The sequence below is a fragment of the Dama dama genome, chromosome 12 (assembly GCF_033118175.1).
Source record: "Dama dama isolate Ldn47 chromosome 12, ASM3311817v1, whole genome shotgun sequence".
Taxonomy (NCBI): domain Eukaryota; kingdom Metazoa; phylum Chordata; class Mammalia; order Artiodactyla; family Cervidae; genus Dama; species Dama dama.
The window spans coordinates 29,439,729-29,458,949 of record NC_083692.1 but is presented as its reverse complement, the minus strand read 5'-3'; the positions used below and the strand labels follow the sequence as shown (position 1 = coordinate 29,458,949).

Below are 19,221 nucleotides of genomic sequence, written 5' to 3'. Positions count from 1 at the left end.
AATTAAAAAATTCTGTGTTAAGCTTCTGATTTGTGGAAAGGCATAGGCCATATTAAATACAGGGGCATTATTCTTAGGTGGAATCTGAGAACTGCTGCTTAGTAATAGTGTTATTTATCCCCTTTTTATAGACAAACAGGATCAGAAGGTTAGTTGAAAATTTATTTTGTAACATTGGATAGGATGGATTAGTGTAGGTGGAGAATCAAGCCATGGCTTCAGAAGAGCTTCTCTTTTGTCATTATTTTCAGAAACTTCATCATGGTCAGGGTTTAGAAATAAATAGGAAAAATCTTCAGGATATGATTTCTGTGTATATACCTTTGTTCTGATACATGTGTTTTCCCCCTACTATAAGAGAAAAAACTTGATTGTTATAACTTATGTATCTTGTTATATTTTAAGCAAATAATTAAACATTTTTCTGGGACTTTCCTGGTGGTCCAGTGATTAAGACTTCACCTACCAATGCAGGCATTGTGGGTTCAATCCCTGGTTAAAGAGTAAAGATCCCACATGCCTCAGGGCTAAAAAACTGAAATATAAAATAGAAGCAGTATTGTAACAAATTCAACAAAGTCTTTAAAAATGCTCCATATGAAAAAAAATTTTTTTAAAAAGGATACATTTTTCTGAATATACACATGCATAAAGTTTAATGTCACTGACCTTGATTACCAGTCTCAGTCCTGTTACTATCAGAAGGCATATGATAAGGGAAATGGAATGGAATTTACAAGGTGAGAAGGGAGGCAACGCGAAGGGAGAAGAGTGGTAGAGCAGGTGATGTGATTCTGGGAAAGCCGGTAAAGCACAGCCTTACGGAGAGTGAGTCTCAACGCTCTGATGTCTGTGACATTCATAAAGAGTTTTAAGAACTGACTTATAAAAAATTATTTCAGAGAACTGAAAAAACATCGTACCATTGTCACATTTTTCATTTAGTCATCTTTATTCCGTGGTAAAGAATCCGTCTGCCAATGCAGGAGATGCAGGAGACATGGGTTTGATACCTGGGTCAGAAAGATCTGGAGAGGAAATGGCAATCCACTCCAGTATTCTTGCCTGAAAAATCCCATGGATGGAGGAGCCTAGCAGGCTACCATCCATGGGATCGCAGAGTTGGACACTACTTGAGCACGCATGCGAAGCCTAATTATGTTCTGATCTTTTTGAGGAAGACTTACTGGTTTTACTATGCACACACTTTATTACTGACTTATCATTGAGTTGTACCTCTAGCTTCTTATTCCCAGCAATTGTATCTTGTTCTCCCAGCAATTTTACTGCTCATTCGGTTCAGTGTTCTGCCTGACAAACATAGTTGTTGTGGTATGTGTATGTACGTGCATGCTCAGTCACTCAGTGATGTCCGACTCTTCGCTACCCCATGGACTATAGCCTGCCAGGCTTCTCTGTTCATGAAAATTTCTAGGCAAGAATAGTGGAGTAAGTTGCCATTTCCTACTCCAGGGGAATCCTCCTGACCCAGGTATCAAACCCAGGTCTCTTGTGTCTCCTGCATTGGCAGGCGGATTCTTTACCACTGCGCCACCTAGTTAGCTAGTGATATATATATATGTAGTTATAGCTAAAAATAAGTTTTTCTCAGTTTTCAAATTTGCTGGCTAGCCTGTTAAATTTCTGCTATAGGACCTGCTAATAGTTCTCAAAGTGCTGTAGCTTAAGAATCACCTGGGTGTTTAATTAATAGAAGGATTCCCAGGTGCTCACCTCTAAAGATTCTGACTTGGTAAATTGAGGATGAGACTCAAAATATGTAAACTTTATAAGCACCTATAGATGAAACACAGACCTTGAACATATAGGAATGCTCATCAGAATCATCGGGAAGATTGTATTTTTATTATTATTATTTTTTAATGGACTTCGTCTATTTTTTTCTTCCAGTTTTATTGAGATATAATTCACATACAGCACTGAATAAGTTTAAGGTGGACAGCAAAATAATTTGACTTATATACATCATGTAATGATTACCATAATAAGTTTAGCAAACATCCATCATTTTACATACATACAAAATTTTAAAAAAAGAAAAGTTTTTTCTTGTGATGAGAACTCAGAATTTACTCTCAGCAATTTTCATATGTAACATATAGCAGTGCCAATTTATTAAACATGTTGTACACAGAAAATTGTAGTTTAAACCAACATGCCAAGCCTACGATTTGAATTTCCAGGGTTGGGATCTAGGCACAAATATCTGGGGAGAAAAATCCTATTGGCAATTGTAATGCATACCACAGGTCAACCATTGATTAGTCTAAGTTCATACTGTATTTTATACTTATGTTCTAAATATGTGGCAGTGTTAATGTCTTACAGTCCAGATATGTTGTCTGTGTTTGTAAAGAATTTGGGCAGATTTTTTAAAGAGAAGGTATTTAGTAAACAATTTTGAGTGTTGAAAAACAATCTTTTACTTCTCTGGGCATTTTTGAAGGATACATAACAAAGTATTTTCCTAGAGCAGAGGGGCTCAAGGTATTCTCCAGACCAACATCTTTGGTATTACCTGCTAATTTATTAGCATTACAGATCTTTAGACCCATCCAGTCTTTCAAATTGGAAACTCTGATTGTGAGGGAAGCTAAAGTTTGAGAACCTCCATCTTAGAATAATAACTTCACATTTTTTGGTTTAATTTATCTAGTACTTTATATATTGTAGGGAATCAGAGTTTTGTTTTTTTTTTCTTTTGAGAGGCTCAAGACTGATTCTGAACCGAGAGAGATGATTTTTAAATCATTAGTTAAGAAAAACAAAAGCATATTCTTTTTTAAAACAGAACTTCAATACACACACACACAATCATGTAAACAGATGTAAATCTATTAGCAAATTAAGAAATTTAATTAGTGCATAAATAGGACATTTACATATTAAAGCTATCTCAGATGTTATACAGATTTCATTTTCAGAATGTACCCTCTAATTTCAAACTGATTCAGTTTTTTCTTTTTATTTCACTGGAACATTAGGAAATAGTGTTACAACTAAGCACTTTGTGAGATTATTGGAAGGTGAATAATCTTTCTCTAATTGTGGACATTTAAGAGATCATAAGTTTATAAGTTGGACATATTAAGTTGGAAATGGCAACCTGCTCCAGTATTCTTACCTGGAAAGTCCCATGCACAGAGGAGCCTGGTGGGGGTGACAGTCCATGGGGTCGCAAAGAGTTGGACATGACTTAGTGACTAAACAGCAACAACTAAGTAAGATAATGATCATCTAAACCAATAAAATCTTAAGCTGCTTTCAAAAATAATACAATTGTATGTATTCTCAATTTTTTTTTTGTTAGAAACAAACCATTTCACCTGTTTTTTGGAATTTCAAATTAATTACAAAGTGTTTAATTTTCAGAATCTGAAAATTGATTAGAATGAGAAATTGAAAATATTGAATTATATTGTTTACTCAGTTTTACTTTCCATTCCCTGGAAAAAGTATGATTGTACTTGCTTTATTCCAAAATGAAGAAAAAAATTAACTTGTTTTCAGTTAGTCTTTTTGGGAAACAAGTTTAAAAGTTACATGACTACTTCTTTCAGGTTTTTCAGTGCAGGTGCATTGATAGTGTTAAGTGTTAATTCAATGGGAATTTTTCTTAAAAACAAAATGATTCTGCCATCTTGAAACTGCTAATTTTTAACATTTGTAAACTTTGCTACACTTTGTATCATTGTATTTTTCTGGTTTTATCTGTGCATTTGTAAGTTATAAATTTATGCATATATATGTGTTACATAGAGAGAACTGATTCATACTCAAATTTTGTTGTAAAGCCTGCTGTTTTTGCATACTACTGTATTGTAACATATCTTTGTGACCCCATAGACTGTAGCCTGCCAGGCTCATCTGTCCATGGAATTCTCCAGGCAAGAACACTGGAGTGGGTAGCCATTTCCTCCTCCAGGGATAAGAAGAATACTTTTAATAATAAATACAAAATATTGTCTAAGTGTAACCCTCCCTTGGGGGGGGAAACAACGAGGTTAGAAATCAACTTAATGAAAACTTTCATGTATTATAATAATTACAAGACTCTCTTGGAAAAGATTATATAGAAAACAAAGTGAATCAACTACCGTGTTTCCAACTGGACTAGGAAGACATAAAATAAATGTGATAAAGGTGTTGATTTAATTGGTTAACAACATTAACTATACCTCATGCATTTTTCGTGACATAGATTGCAGTGATAAGGGGAAGTAATCTTAAACTTCAAGCTTCCTTTTAGCAAGTTGGTATTCTAGTTTCTCGGCTCTCTGCCTGTGCTCTAAATCTCTCCTCTGTTGAGATCACTTATTCTTTTTGGTGATGATATTGGTGCTATTCACTGTTAATACTGCTTAGTGAATTTTTTTTTTTTTTAGCTTTTTCCACCATTCTAACTTATGTGTAGTGTACTTACTTATATTTGAAAGTGCGTATCTGGATAATCACAGTAAATCCCAATAGTATGCCTTGTTCATAGTGCTGACATTGTTATGCTGTTCAATTATGATTGTAATCTATAGGATCATAGGAGTGCTGGTAAAGCACAAATTCAGTGCTGAAGTCAAATCAAATAGCAGATTTGGGCCAAGTACTAAAGCCACTTGTGCACGTTTCCTACTAAGAACACAGAAATGAATGAGGCAGTTTCCTGCCTCCAAAAAGCTTTAAGGGACTCTGAAAGTTAAGTCACTCAGTCGTGTCCGACTCTTTGCAACCCCATGGATTGTAGCCTACCAGGCTCCTCCATCCATGGAATTTTCTAGGCAAGAGTACTGGAATGGGTAGCCGTTCCCTTATCCAGGGGATCTTCCCGAGCTGGGGATCGAACATGGGTCTCCCACATTGTGGGCAGACACTTTACTGTCTGAGCTACCAGGGAATCCCAAGGGACTGTGAAAGTGAAGTCGCTCAGTCGTGTCTGACTTGTAGTGACCCCATGGACGGAGGAGCTCCTCCGTCCATGGGATTTTCCAGGCAAGAGTACTGGAGTGGATTGCCATTTCCTTCTCCAGGGGATCTTCCTGACCCAGGGGTCAAACCCCGGACTCCCGCATTGTAGACAGACGCTTTACTGTCTGAGCCACCAGAGGAACATAATTATAGCAAAATAACCAGAGTGGTCAGATCTAGGGGAGAGGAGCAGTTTTGAAAGACAGAATGCAGAGACAAAATGATGATGGAATTGAATTTTGAAAGTTTCTCACATAAATTTACCAAGTTACATTTGAGAAGGATACCCCAGCAGAGAGAGTAGGGTCAGTCAGTTCAGTTCAGTCGCTCAGTTGTGTCCGACTCTTTGCGACCCCATGAACTGCAACACGCCAGGCCTCCCTGTCCATCACCAACTCCCGGAGTCTACCCAAACCCGTGTCCATCAAGTCGGTGATGCCATCCAGCCATCTCATCCTCTGTCCTCCCCTTCTCCTCCTGCCCCCAATCCTTCCCAGCATTAGGGTCTTTTCCAATGAGTCAACTCTTCGCATGACGTGGCCAAAGTATTGGAGTTTCAGCTTCAACATCAGTCCTTCCAATGAACACCCAGGACTGATCTCCTTTAGGATGGACTGGTTGGATCTCCTTGCAGTCCAAGGGACTCTCAAGAGTCTTCTCCAACACCACAGTTCACAAGCATCAATTCTTTGGCGCTCAGCTTTCTTCACCGTCCAACTCTCACATCCATACACGACAACTGGGAAAACCATAGCCTTGACTAGAGGGACCTTTGTTGGCAAAGTAATGTCTCTGCTTTTAAATATGCTATCTAGGTTGGTCATAACTTTCTTTCCAAGGAGTAAGTGTCTTTTAATTTCATGGCTGCAGTCACCATCTGCAGTGATTTTGGAGCCCCACAAAATAAAGTCTCTCACTGTTTCCAGTGTTTCCCCATCTATTTCCCATGAAGTGATGGGACCAGATGCCATGATCTTAGTTTTCTGAATGTTGAGATTTAAGCCGATGTTTTCACTCTCCTCCTTCACTTCCATCAAGAGGCAGCATAGTCTAGTGTTATTTAATACCATGGTTTCTAGAGTCAGACTGCTTGTTTGAATACAGGCTTACCATTTATTAACTGCGTAAACTTGGGTAAACTGTTCACATCCCATTATTTGTAATATGGTGATGATATAATAATTTAAATGAGTTAGTAGTTGAAAAGTGTTTAGAATACCAATGTGTACATAGTATGTACCACGTATAGATGTTTAGTCTCAAAGCTGCAGGCCAAAATGCCAACTAAAGAATGAAAATTTCCTTGGAATTTCCTCTAACCTGAGGAGATGTCAAGAAGTACAGGGCAGTGAAAACAGTGAGATACACAAATTTTACCTATCAGCTTGGCAAAAATTAAAATGATAAAAAAGATCCATAATATTGATATATTACTGCAGAAAACATGGGCAAATAAATACACACATTCCTGGGTTGCCAGAGACTAAAAAATGGAAACAAACCGTTCTGGAAAGGATAATTTAAATACCACATCCTTTAGATCATGGAATTTCACTTCAGAATGTCTATCTTATATAAATACTTACACAAGAAGTGCAAAACAACAACTTGTTCCTTCAAGGTCAGAAAGAATATTTAAAGCAGCAAATAATAGAGTTGATTTTTAAAAAGTTTATACATTAACTTTATTAGAAATGTCTGATCATCTGTTAACATTTTGAATGATTATGATCTAACTTCAGTTCTTAAAGTCATACATATTTACAATTAGGAATGCCAACAGGCCTTTCTTGCACAATTAGTAGACAATACAGATTAACTAACATATATGCAATTATCTTGTATTCTTACTAATCTGAAGAATAATAGGCATTCTCTGTAAAATGGCTATTGCTTATTCTTGAACTCTGTACATAAGAAACTGAATAAGACAGCAGCTGTAAATGTATTTCCTATACAAAATCATATGAAGATATAACTGTTAGCTCTTTGTACAGTACTGTATGTTAAATAATAATGAAATAATAAGCATGTGAAAGCTAGAGCATCACAAAGATTGAGCTATATTGCTAGTTTACTCAAACATTGATTCTAAAATGGTCATGGAAACGGGTAAGCAAACTATTCAAAAGACAGAATTTTTACTGTACTCTTGACTGATTTCTAGCATGACTATCAGATTATGAATGGCACCTTATGCAGACATATTAATAGCAGAACTTTACTTGATCTGTACTTAATAAAAACAATATAGATGGAATTGATAATTTAGAGAAAAACGGTGCACTTATGTGCATGCTAAAAATCTGCCTGTTGTGGTCTACAAAAGTTTTATTGTGCCATCTAAGAATAAGTAAGTAAATAGTACAGGATTCACCTTTGTGGAACCTAGACTCCATGTTCTACCAGAAATAATTCTTGGTCAATAGTAATATAATTCTGTGGGGTATGACCTGATAAAAAGAGCCTTCCTGTGAGTAGACAAGAAACTGGGCAGTTCAGATGCTGAAACTTTATTAAAATAGAGTTTTGGAAGTTTTAGCTTTAACCTGAGAAATGTTTTAAGAGCTCCTATAGTCACATGTGAAGAACACCAGATAAATTTGTTCATTAAATCTTTATTACAGGTCTCCTGATTGCTTTATGTCTAGATTGATTATGAATAGAAGATAAACTGATTTTCATCACCTTCTTCATCTAATTTAGGTTTGTCAACTCTTGAGGTATCATATTACTTCTTTGTTAAGGCTTACTTTTTTTTTTCCCCCCAAAAACTTGCCTAATGCTCAAATTCCTGTTCTCACAGTCTTTACTAGCTTATACATTGTCCTTTAAATGTTTTACCCAAACTGTCATTTGTAATGGATTTGTCTTATAAACTTAGTTGCCATATCTTGGACAATCATTATCTTCAAAGTTCTGAACAATACAAGTATTTCTAAAGGTATGGAGATAATGCATCATGATGGTTAGCTTGATCAGATGCCCTTTAAAAGTATATAATATGTAATATAAGGATTTGTTTTTCCCAAGTATTTCAGTTGGGTAGTAATTTGTTGGTAGCTTAGATTTGGTTGAGTAATTAAATGAAAGAGGGCTTAGTAAATCTGATGGAAGTTTCTGGTAAAATTCTGATTACCTGGACTAATTATGGCATTTGAACCAATATCCATGTTTATCATGAGATCATTGATTATCACCGTGTTTTTGTTGTTGTTGATTTTACTTGAACCAGATAGGAATGTGTTTCTCACTGCCATTGCTGCCTCTTACCTGCCAATCCAAAAGGGAAAAGAAGTGAGAGAAACAGTGTCTGAGATGCTAAGCTTTTATTATTGTACATTTAAAACATTTACATTCATTGTGAGAACAATGAATGCAAATAAAAAAATGAAGTTTTAGACTGAGGACATTGTCAGATTTTCATGTTAGCCTTAGCATGTAATATATTTTTGTGTTTTTTTTAAAAAATTCTACAGCATTGAGATAATCCTGATTCACAAATACCAAGTTATAAGTAGTAATATTTTTTAATAGCTCACCTTAAATCTCAAGATTCTCAAGTTTAATTGATCTAGATGCTTGAATTGAACTTTTTCTATCAAAGTTCACTTATTAATAATAGCAAATATTCACATTCCTTATGAAAGTATAAAAGTCAGATGAGCACACAAACTTGAGCAAGCGCGAAAACTGGATCACCACTGTTGTCACAACACAGCTGCGAGAATTTCACTTTTTATCATACAGCTTAACAGGAGTATACTCTGAGAAGGAGGACCTTGCTTGTTTTGGGGAATGTTACTTCTGTGATTGAATCTTTGTAGCTTTGCAGGTCGCTGGAGGGAGAAGAGATTTATGTAGAAGCAATTATGTACTTAGTTTGTAGAATATAAGGAAGATTAACTGAAATAATGCTGGCAAGATCCTTAATATACTGCCCAGTGCTTAGTAAATGGTAATGGTTATTTTCAACATTTAATAAATAATTGACTTAATTGGATTAGGTTGAGGGTCATAGGGAGAGCAGCTGACTATTTGAGGTAGAAGCCACATTCTGCATTAAGACGATAAAGCCTTGTGGAAGAGCAGAGATAAGAAAACACCTGCATTTCTTAAATAAGAAAACACCTGCATTCAAATCCTGTCTGCTACAGCATGGCTATTTTTAACCTAATGAATCCCAGATTCCTAGTATGTAAAATAGGGATAATATTTAATCTATTTATAGGTTGTTTTGCGAGAAGTACAAATATTACAGGGTAATATTTGATATGTAGTAGGTTTTAATAAACAATAGCTACTAAAGAAGCAGCGAAGGCCAGAACCAGGTTAGCCTTGTCTACCTTCAGCTGGGTCAGGAGGAATAGATAATGCAAAGAAAGATGGTTCTGCTTGGATGACTTATGAAAATCTTTCTAACTGGTTTTATTCTTGGAAGAGTTGCCTAAAGATACATAATTATATTGACACCCTCGGTAATTTTCTTGGGCTTCCCAGGTGGCTCAGTGGTAAAGAATCCATCTGCCAGTACAGGAGACTCAAGTTTGATTCCTGGGTCGGGAAGATCCCCTGGAGAAGGAAATGGCAACTCACTCCAATATTCTTGCCTGGAAAAATCCAATGGTCGGAGGAACCTGGTGGGCTATAGTCCATGGGGTCACAAAGAGTCAGACATGACTGAGCACACATGCATGCATCTTCACCATCAATCTTTCTTAGCCTGTTCTCTTAAATTTTTAGTATTGTGCCACCACATCTTTTTTTTCTTTCATACCCCTGCATTTATTTGGTATCTTTTGTGTCAGTAAAGATAAGGGACTGCTAAGGGAGTAAGCAAGCTGAAAAGAGTAGCTGATTATAGATGCTAATATAAATTCCTGCAGCTTATAGTCTGTATTGCTCGTGTGGTAGGGGAGAGGGTAAGAAAGCTCTAAGTTAAGACTACTTGTGAATGGCTGTGAAAGTAGCCTTAGATATACAGGCTACTTGTAAGGTTTTGGCCAAATCAAAAACATCTTCTCCAATTTGATGTGCCAGGGAGGAAACACTTGGTTTGGACAGATAAAAAGCTTTATCTTCGACTTCTTGTGAGAGTTCCTTTTGTCTACAGTAATCCAAAGAATTGTATAGCTGCCTTGTAAAAATACATTTATGTAGTAGGATAAATCTCTATACAATTATATGGCATCTTCTAATCCTTTCATGGTAAACAGAAAAATGTAAAATGAATTTTATTCAAGCAAAGGCAAACTTTTAAATTTCTTTTTTTTCTCTCCTCCTCCTTTTTTTGTTAAATAGGATAAGTTCTGAACGTCGAAAAGAGAAGTCTAGAGATGCAGCCAGATCTCGTCGAAGTAAAGAGTCTGAAGTTTTTTATGAGCTTGCTCATCAGTTGCCACTGCCCCATAATGTAAGCTCGCATCTTGATAAGGCTTCTGTTATGAGGCTCACCATCAGCTATTTGCGTGTGAGGAAGCTTCTGGATGCTGGTGAGTTGTTTTACAAGGACATGATAGGTCTAAAAATTAGAGATCAGAAGTAATTGGAAATTACTTTTGCAAGGTGGTCACACTCTCACTTCTTTAACATGATATCCTTTTTATTACCTGCTTTTAAAGCTTCAGTCAGGAATGTTAAGATTTGGCCTCCCTCCCCCTCTTTCTCTCTTGCCATACTTACCTACCTACATCTATCTTGCTTTTAATGACACGACCCTTCTCTTTTCAGTGGTTTGCCTTGCTTCATTACTTTAAATAATCATTAAAAACAGCTGGAAAATCTAAATTTAGTCTCTATTCTCTGGCCTTGACTGTTCTGTATTAAAAACTGACAGAAAAAAATTTAAATATATGGAAAAAAATACGTGCTACATGTATTAAATAAAGTATCTGGGGAAAAGTTTTATAAAAACATCTGAATATTACTATCACTTAAGTATAAAATTTTAACCACTTTTTCTTTAGGTGATTTGGATATTGAAGATGAAATGAAGGCACAGATGAATTGCTTTTATTTGAAAGCCTTGGATGGTTTTGTTATGGTTCTCACAGATGATGGTGACATGATTTACATTTCTGATAATGTGAACAAATACATGGGATTAACTCAGGTAAAATGCCCACATATTAAGAGCTGTTCTGTATGTGTTTATGATTTTGTTATAGATCTAATTTTTAAAATGTTTTTATTTTTACAGTTTGAACTAACTGGACACAGTGTGTTTGATTTTACTCATCCATGTGACCATGAGGAAATGAGAGAAATGCTTACACACAGAAATGGTGAGAAGAAAAGTTTTTTGTTTGATTTGTTGTGACAGGTGATTTTACTTAATTGGATACTATCACTAATCTTAAAATTTTGCTATTGTACTAACCTAAGGCAAAACCTCATTTCATGCTTCATAAAATGTTACTCTGTTCTTTGTTATATCCATGTTTTCTATTTTTTACGAATTTCATAAAAATACCTACATTTTTAAAAAAGCCCATCTAATTCTGTAAATAATTACAGAGACATAAGACTTGATAAAATAAAATTGAAAAATAAATAAAAATCAGGACCAAGTAAGTTAATTTAATATTAACATTAAGGCAAGGAAGTCAGTCATACAAATAATAGGATTTTACATAGTTTAATATTAAAGTTAAGGTGCTAGTTTGGGTTCAAGCTTCTGAAGGCCCAAGAAAAAGAAAAAGTTCACCAAATTTTAAAACATAACTGCTTATTTGACCCCTCAGATTGTTCATAATAATTGATGACTATATAGTTCAGTTACAAAGTATTATAATACAGATGCCCTTGCATTTTTTGTTGTTGTTGTTGAGTTGCTAAGTCGTGTCTAACTTTTGTGACCCCATGGATTGCAGCACACCAGATTGTCTTTCACCATCTCCCTGAGTTTGCTCCAACTCACGTCCATTGAGTCAGTGATGCCATCCAACTATCTCGTTCTCTGTTGTCCCCTTCTCCTCCTGCCTTCAATCCTTTCCAGCATCACAGTCTTTTCCAATGAGTACGCTCTTCGCATTGGGTGGCCAAAGTATTGGAGCTTCAGCTTCAGCATCAGTCCTTCCAGTGAATATTCAGGGTTGATTGCCTTTAGGATTGACTGGTTTGACCTCCTTGCTGTCCAAGAGACTCTCAAGAATCTTCTCCAGCACCACAGTTCAAAAGCATCAGTTCTTCAGCACTCAGCCTTTATGGTCCAACTCTCACATCTTTACATGACTATTGGAAAAACCATAGCTTTGACTATATGGATTTTGGTTGACAAAGTGATGTCTTTGCTTTTTAATATGCTGTCTAGGTTTGTCATAGCTTTCCTTCCAAGAAACAGGAATCTTCTAATTTCATGGCTGCAGTTATTGTCCACAGTGATTTTGCAGCCCAAGAAGAGAAAATCAGTCACTGTTTCCAACTTTTCCCCTTCTACTTGCCATGAAGTGATGGAATTGGATGCCTTGATCTTAGTTTTTAGAATGTTGAGTTTTTAAGCCAGCCTTTTCATTTTCCTCTTTCACCCTCATCAAGAGTCTCTTTAGTTCTTCTTCACTTTCTGCCATTAGAGTGGTATCATCTGCATATCTGAGGTTGTTGATATTTCTCCCAGCAATCTTGTTTCCAGTTTGCAATTCATCAAGCCTGGCATTTCACATGATGTACTCTGCATATAAGTTAAATAAATAGGGTGACAATATACAGCCTTGCGGTATTCCTTTCCAAATTTTGAACCAGTCAGTTCTTCCATGTAAGGTTCTAACTTGCTTCTTGATCTGCATACAGGTTTCTCAGGAGACAGGTAAGATGGTCTGGTATTCCCATCTCTTTAAAAAAGACCTACTAGGACTTTTAACTTTTAGGAATGAATTATTAAAAATAATCAAATGTTCCAAGATTTGGGAAAAAAGTACTTTCTGTATTACAAATCTTAACAAATAAAGTCTTTTCATAACTGTGCCTTCTTAAGCAGAGTGTATGGATCATAATTTGATCTTTCTTCCATGACTCAAAGTTACCACACTGAAAATTTGTCACTGTTCTCTGCAGTTCTTTGCAGCTCTCCCATTTAAGGGTATGTTTGTTTGTTTCTACATTAAACCTCATTGATTATTCTTTCTCAGTCATTTTTTATGGTTTTCGTTTTAACCTCATCTCATTTCTACTAAAAGTTAACCTTTATTTAGAGATTATCTGTGCCAAGACAGTTTTCTGCATCTTATGTGCTTTTACTCCTTTAAAAACCCTATGAAGTTACAATTTCTATTCTACTGAGGAAACTGCGTTACAGAGTTACTGAGTAACTTGCCGAAGATTATTTGCTTAGCACAGTGAGGGTTAAACTAAGGTAGAGTGGTTCAAGTCCATACTCCTTAGTACTTTAGAGCTCTTTCCATGTTCACCAACTCTCAATACACTCCTACTGCCATTTCTCACCTTGGAGCCCTCTTCTGTTTTTTAGTTTCATGTTGTGTGTTTACTGTGAACTCAGAAAAGCAAATGCATACTTTTTAGAATTCTATGTAAAGAAGGAGTAAATATACTCTGAGCAAGGACCTAAGTGGACTGTTGATGAGTTTAATATATAACTTCTAGTGTTTATACTTTGACATTTGTATTGGCAGCTCAGTGCTTCCCTTAGTCTAGATTTTAAATGCATAGATATTTGGAAGTCTTGTTTTGGTTTGGTGATGATGCTAATGCATTATTCTAAATAAGATCTAGTCTACCTATTAGAGCTTAGATGTATGTTTTTAACCAAATACTTTTGTTAAAGCACATGTACTACTCTTATTGTAATAGATTTCTGATTTAATTATGAACTTAAAAAATAATATTTCTGATATTTTGTTGGGAAACAAAAATGCAGATTTTCACTTTTAGCAAAATAGGGCTGCTACAGTACAGTACAGTTTAATGATACACTAAGAGCCTATGGTATGTTTATATAGCATAGTCTTATTTCATTTAAATTAAAAAAAATAGAATTTAGAGTTCATTAAATTAGTATAAAGTATTTTTATAGAGCTGAAAACTTAGTTGTTTAAAACTTTTTTTTATTAAGAAAATGCTAGTACTTTTCACTTATCTTAGTGTTAAATTTATCTTCATGTCCCAGTTCAAAGGCTTTAGGTTTCCAATGGGCAGTCTAATTCAAGTTTAGATTATGAAGGACTGAAAATACCTCAGAGACTTTACATGTGGATCTCTGCTGCTACCACAAGGACCCCTTCCCCCCCCCCCCCACCCATACACACACTCCTATACCATCACCAAGGCCATTATGGTTCTTGTTGCATCTTTTTAAAATTCACTTTCAATTGCTTCTAGGGAGGGCAAATTCAGTCCTATTTAAGTAAACCTGAATAACTTGTATCAGCACCAAGACTGTCCGAACTTGCCTGTGTTCTGTAATTCTGAGTATGAACTAGAACTCTTCTTTCTTAAGAGTTCAGTATTTCTAGCTATGCAAGCCTAAATTTAATTGTATTCTTTTTGACTTGACACTTTCAATATATTAGCCTTAAAATCTCCAGATCTTTTTTAAAAGTTCTCTTTTCCCTTATTTTCATTAATCTTCCAAGTTTTTATAGATTCTGCCTCTTCATTTGTCTTTTGTCACCTTTTTTTTAAAATTCTGCCTGGTGTTCAGCCCCTCGTTACCATCATTATATTCTAACACATATATTTTGCTGCGATATTAATGTTCCTTAAATTGCTATTGTGTTTCCCAACTCAGAATTTTTTGGAAGCTGCACTTGTATATTTAAGACTGATCTAATTGTGGCACCCATGACCCTCTCTAGTTAGAGCCCTAACCATCCCTTCTAACTTTGTCTGATTACTCTTCTGTATGTACTTTATATTAGAGTCAAACTGAATTATGCATTCAAACTGAATTATGTACACTGTTCCCCAAATGTGTGATGTTTTTTCTCACGTCTATGTTTTTCACTCTTCCTTCTGCCCAAATGTTGTTGTTACTCATCTCTACTTACTGAAATTTTAATGTCTCTTTTTCTGAGAAGGACTTTTTGATTTCCCTTTGACTTAAAGTTATCTCCTGATCTCTCTTTGTACTTTTAAAAATTGTTCTTGTAAGTCTTGAGCATTTACTTTACATTGTGGTGTTGTCACTGACCTCACTACATCTACTTAATTTTTAACTTCTTCAGGAGAGGCATTGTTTCTTGTTCATCTTTATATTGCCTGAAATATCCAGTCCAGATCCTGAATAATTAATACTTGAATGAAGTATTTGGCTTGAATCAGATTGATCAATGAAGAGAAGAAATCAAGTTGCTCTTTGTTAATTGAGTGTAATCTCATTTTATTAGTTATTGAGGCTTAGAATGGGAGTAAACACACTTCAGGTTGTTTAATTCTAACTTTGCTTTGAAAAGTCACTCAATATGTTTTTTTTTCCCCCTAGTAACAAAGTAGAGATAATTTCCTCCTTGCTTTATAGGAAGATTTTAGAAAAATCAGATATATAAAAATGTTGTTTGGTATTAAAAGGAAATTTTCTATTTTAAAAGTTCTATAAATATTGAGAATGTTTGTTATAAATTGAGCTAACATATCTAGTAAAAGTTTGGAGGGGTTTGCTTAAGTTCTTTTTTGGGGGGTGGTGCTTTATACACTGATAACACAGGGAGCAAATTCATACCATGTTTATATTTCTTTGTAAACTGACCAACTCTACTGGCTTGAATGTGACATGATTAAGTGTTATTCTCATCTCACCATCTCAGGGAATCACTGCTATTGTGAACCCATTACTTACTACAAGTGTATTAAATCCCTTGGATGTATTGGAGTGAGCAAAGCAGGTGTGAAGCACTGTTCTCATATTGAGACTTTTCATTGAATGGCACCTAGGTATGCAGGTCAGGAAGCAACAGTTAGAACTGGACATGGAACAACAGACTGGTTCCAAATAGGAAAAGGAGTACGTCAAGGCTGTGTATTGTCACCCTGCTTATTTAACTTATATTCAGAGTACATCATGAGAGATGCTGAGCTGGAAGAAGCACAAGCTGGAATCAGGATTGCCGGGAGAAATATCAATAACCTCAGATATGCAGAGACACCACCCTTATGGCAGAAAAGTGAAGAGGAACTAAAAAGCCTCTTGATGAAAGTGAAGGAGGAGAGTGAAAAAGTCGGCTTAAAGCTCAACATTCAGAAAACCAAGATCATGGCATCTGGTCCCATCACTTCATGGGAAATAGATGGGGAAACAGTGGAAACAGTGGCAGACTATTTTTCTGGGCTCCAAAATCAGTGCAGATGGTGATTGCATCCATGAAATTAAAAGATGCTTACTTCTTGGAAGGAAATTTATGACCAACCTGGATTATATATTTAAAAGCAGAGACATTACTTTGCCAACAAAGGTCCATCTCATCAAGGCTATGGTTTTTCCAGTAGTCATGTATGGATGTGAGAGTTGGATGGTGAAGAAGGCTGAGCACCGAAGAATTGATGCTTGTGAACTGTGGTGTTGGAGAAGACTCTTGAGAGTCCCTTGAACTGCAAGGAGATCCAACCAGTCCATCCTAAAGGAGATCAGTCCTGGGTGTTCATTGGAAGGACTGATGTTGAAGCTGAAACTCCAATACTTTGGCCACGTCATGCGAAGAGTTGACTCATTGGAAAAGACCCTAATGCTGGGAAGGATTGGGGGCAGGAGGAGAAGGGGAGGACAGAGGATGAGATGGCTGGATGGCATCACCGACTTGATGGACATGGGTTTGGGTAGACTCCGGGAGTTGGTGATGGACAGGGAGGCCTGGCATGTTGCAGTTCATGGGATCGCAAAGAGTTGAACACGACTGAGCGACTGAACTGAACTGGGCACTGTGCTACTTTTGCTGTAACAAATTTGTGTATTTAATTATGTTTTTAAATTTTATTTCGTGTTTTCATTAGGCCTTGTAAAAAAGGGTAAAGAGCAAAATACACAGCGGAGCTTTTTTCTCAGAATGAAGTGTACCCTAACTAGCCGGGGGAGAACTATGAACATAAAATCTGCAACATGGAAAGTAAGTATAAAAATGATCTGTGAATGCAGCTGATTTTAGATAAATTAATGCATCTTAACATTACTAGTATTAAGACAGCATTAGAACTGTGAGGGAAAACTTACTGTTCCTTTGTATTTATAGATTTAGTATCCAAAAAAGTTTAGCAATTCATCAGTTAAGAGGCACGAACTTAACTTATGTGCACTGTTGGCTTTGCCAACCACCTAGTATTTAAATCTTGATACACATTAATATTTTATTTATTGTTGTATCATTTCTTTGCTCAGTTTTGAAACATCGTCATCAGAGCAAGAAATAACCATCAAACAGGTATAGTGACCAGGTAAATGAAAAACAAGCTCAGATTTGTACGAACGGAAATTTTTTCAAAGACTAATCTTATGGTACCTGAAGAGTAGGTAATGAGCGGTAGTGTAGAGAAAATGCTGATTTTCAAAAATATAGTGATCTACTAATGATAGTAAATATTATCAAAGCTTACTTGCCATGTCAGACTCAACTGTCTCTGCATTTTGTTTTTTACTAGCATAAGTTTTTTTAAAAACTGCTTTGTTTTTCTTCATTCTCAGGTACTTCACTGCACAGGCCATATTCATGTATATGATACCAACAGTAACCAGTCTCAGTGTGGGTATAAGAAACCACCAATGACATGCTTGGTGCTGATTTGTGAACCCATTCCTCATCCATCAAATATTGAAATTCCTTTAGACAGCAAGACTTTTCTCAGTCGTCACAGTCTGGATATGAAATTTTCTTATTGTGATGAAAGGTAAGTGAAATATAAAATATAACTTGAAATTTTTAATTAGTCCACAGAATTGTTTTAAGTATTGGCTATAGTAAAGACTGAAAGCTGAAAGAAAAATAGACCTCTTTAATAAATCTAGTTCTGTAGCTGTGGTATGCAGGCTTCCTTCCACTTAAGTTGAATACAATCATACATCCTAGAATTTAGTAAGATTAACTTTACAGATTAATTCAACCACATTTATTGAACATTTACTGTATCATGCACACACTTACTCTAGCAGGTGCTATCCAGTGATTATTAAGATGAGGTTTTTTTTCCTTTAGGTGTTCTGATTTATTTAAATAAAAAAATAAATATATTTCAAGAGACATATAATACATAATTTGAGGAAGGATTACTTCTGGTTGTGGACTAGATGGGAAAGTCTTTGGTCATCTCCTCATCCTACATATTTTTCCTGAGCAGCTTTATCCTTGCTGATGGTGCTGTTTCACAGATTTCTATCCATAACTATTTCCATTTAATTGCCAATTTGATATTTTTATCTAGATAGATATTCTTCTGTATTATAAACTAAATATTTCCATACCTGACTGAACCATTCCTATCCCAAAACAACTTCAGAAACAGTTTTTCCTCTTACAATACCTGTCATGATTAATATACCAGTGTAGACATATAACTTCAGCAAAAATTGGAACGTCATCCTTAACTTTTCTTTTGCTCACTTATCTACATTCTGTTTCAAAATCTTAATAGATTTACTGTGTATGTCTCCTCCATTCCCTCCTTCCACTCTTGCTTTCCTGCCATTGAGTTCTTCAGCTCATTATTACCTTTGGTGAACTGTTGCCATTAAAGTCTCCTAACTGCATCTCTGCCAACAGATTTGTGCCCTTTTAATCTCATCCAGGTTTCCAGGAAGTGAACTTCCTAATGTGAAAATCAGATCATGTCTTGTGAAAATGCCTCCTTGCTTCCCTTCATCTTCACACACAAACTTTTGTTTATACAAAATATTAGAAGGGCAGGAGATTTTTATTTATCAAAAGAAGACATGCATTTTGAGAAACTGAAAGAAAAATAGACCTAGTTAATAAATCTCAACTTCTTAGCATGGCAAGGAAAGATATTTATGATCTGGCCCCTGCTGACTTTCCCCCCAGTTTTTTTTTTTTTTGAGGAGACTTTTATTTTTGACTGTGCTAGGCCTTTGTTGTGGTGCATGGCCTTCCCTAGTTGTGGTGTGCAGGCTTAGTTGCCCTGTGGTATGTGGGATGTGACCAGGGATCAAACCCGTGTCCCTTGCTTTGGATGGTGAATTCTTTACCATTGGACCACCATGGACGTTCCTGATTTTCCCAAATTAATCAGGAGGATGGGAAGACCCTTCTGATGTGGCCCTTAAGACCCTACTTCCAGAGAACTCCACAT

The 19,221-nt window shown here is 35.9% G+C and overlaps 1 protein-coding gene across 1 annotated transcript in view; it reads left to right on the top strand.

Annotated features, from left to right (window-relative positions):
* Positions 1-19,221, top strand: part of HIF1A (hypoxia inducible factor 1 subunit alpha) — a 44,817-nt gene that overhangs the window by 11,072 nt on the left and 14,524 nt on the right. The window contains exons 2-6 of the mRNA XM_061156925.1: positions 10,282-10,472; positions 10,947-11,092; positions 11,180-11,264; positions 16,918-17,030; positions 17,603-17,805. Of these exons, the coding sequence (XP_061012908.1) occupies positions 10,282-10,472; positions 10,947-11,092; positions 11,180-11,264; positions 16,918-17,030; positions 17,603-17,805 (738 nt within the window). The remainder of the gene's footprint in view (positions 1-10,281; positions 10,473-10,946; positions 11,093-11,179; positions 11,265-16,917; positions 17,031-17,602; positions 17,806-19,221) is intronic.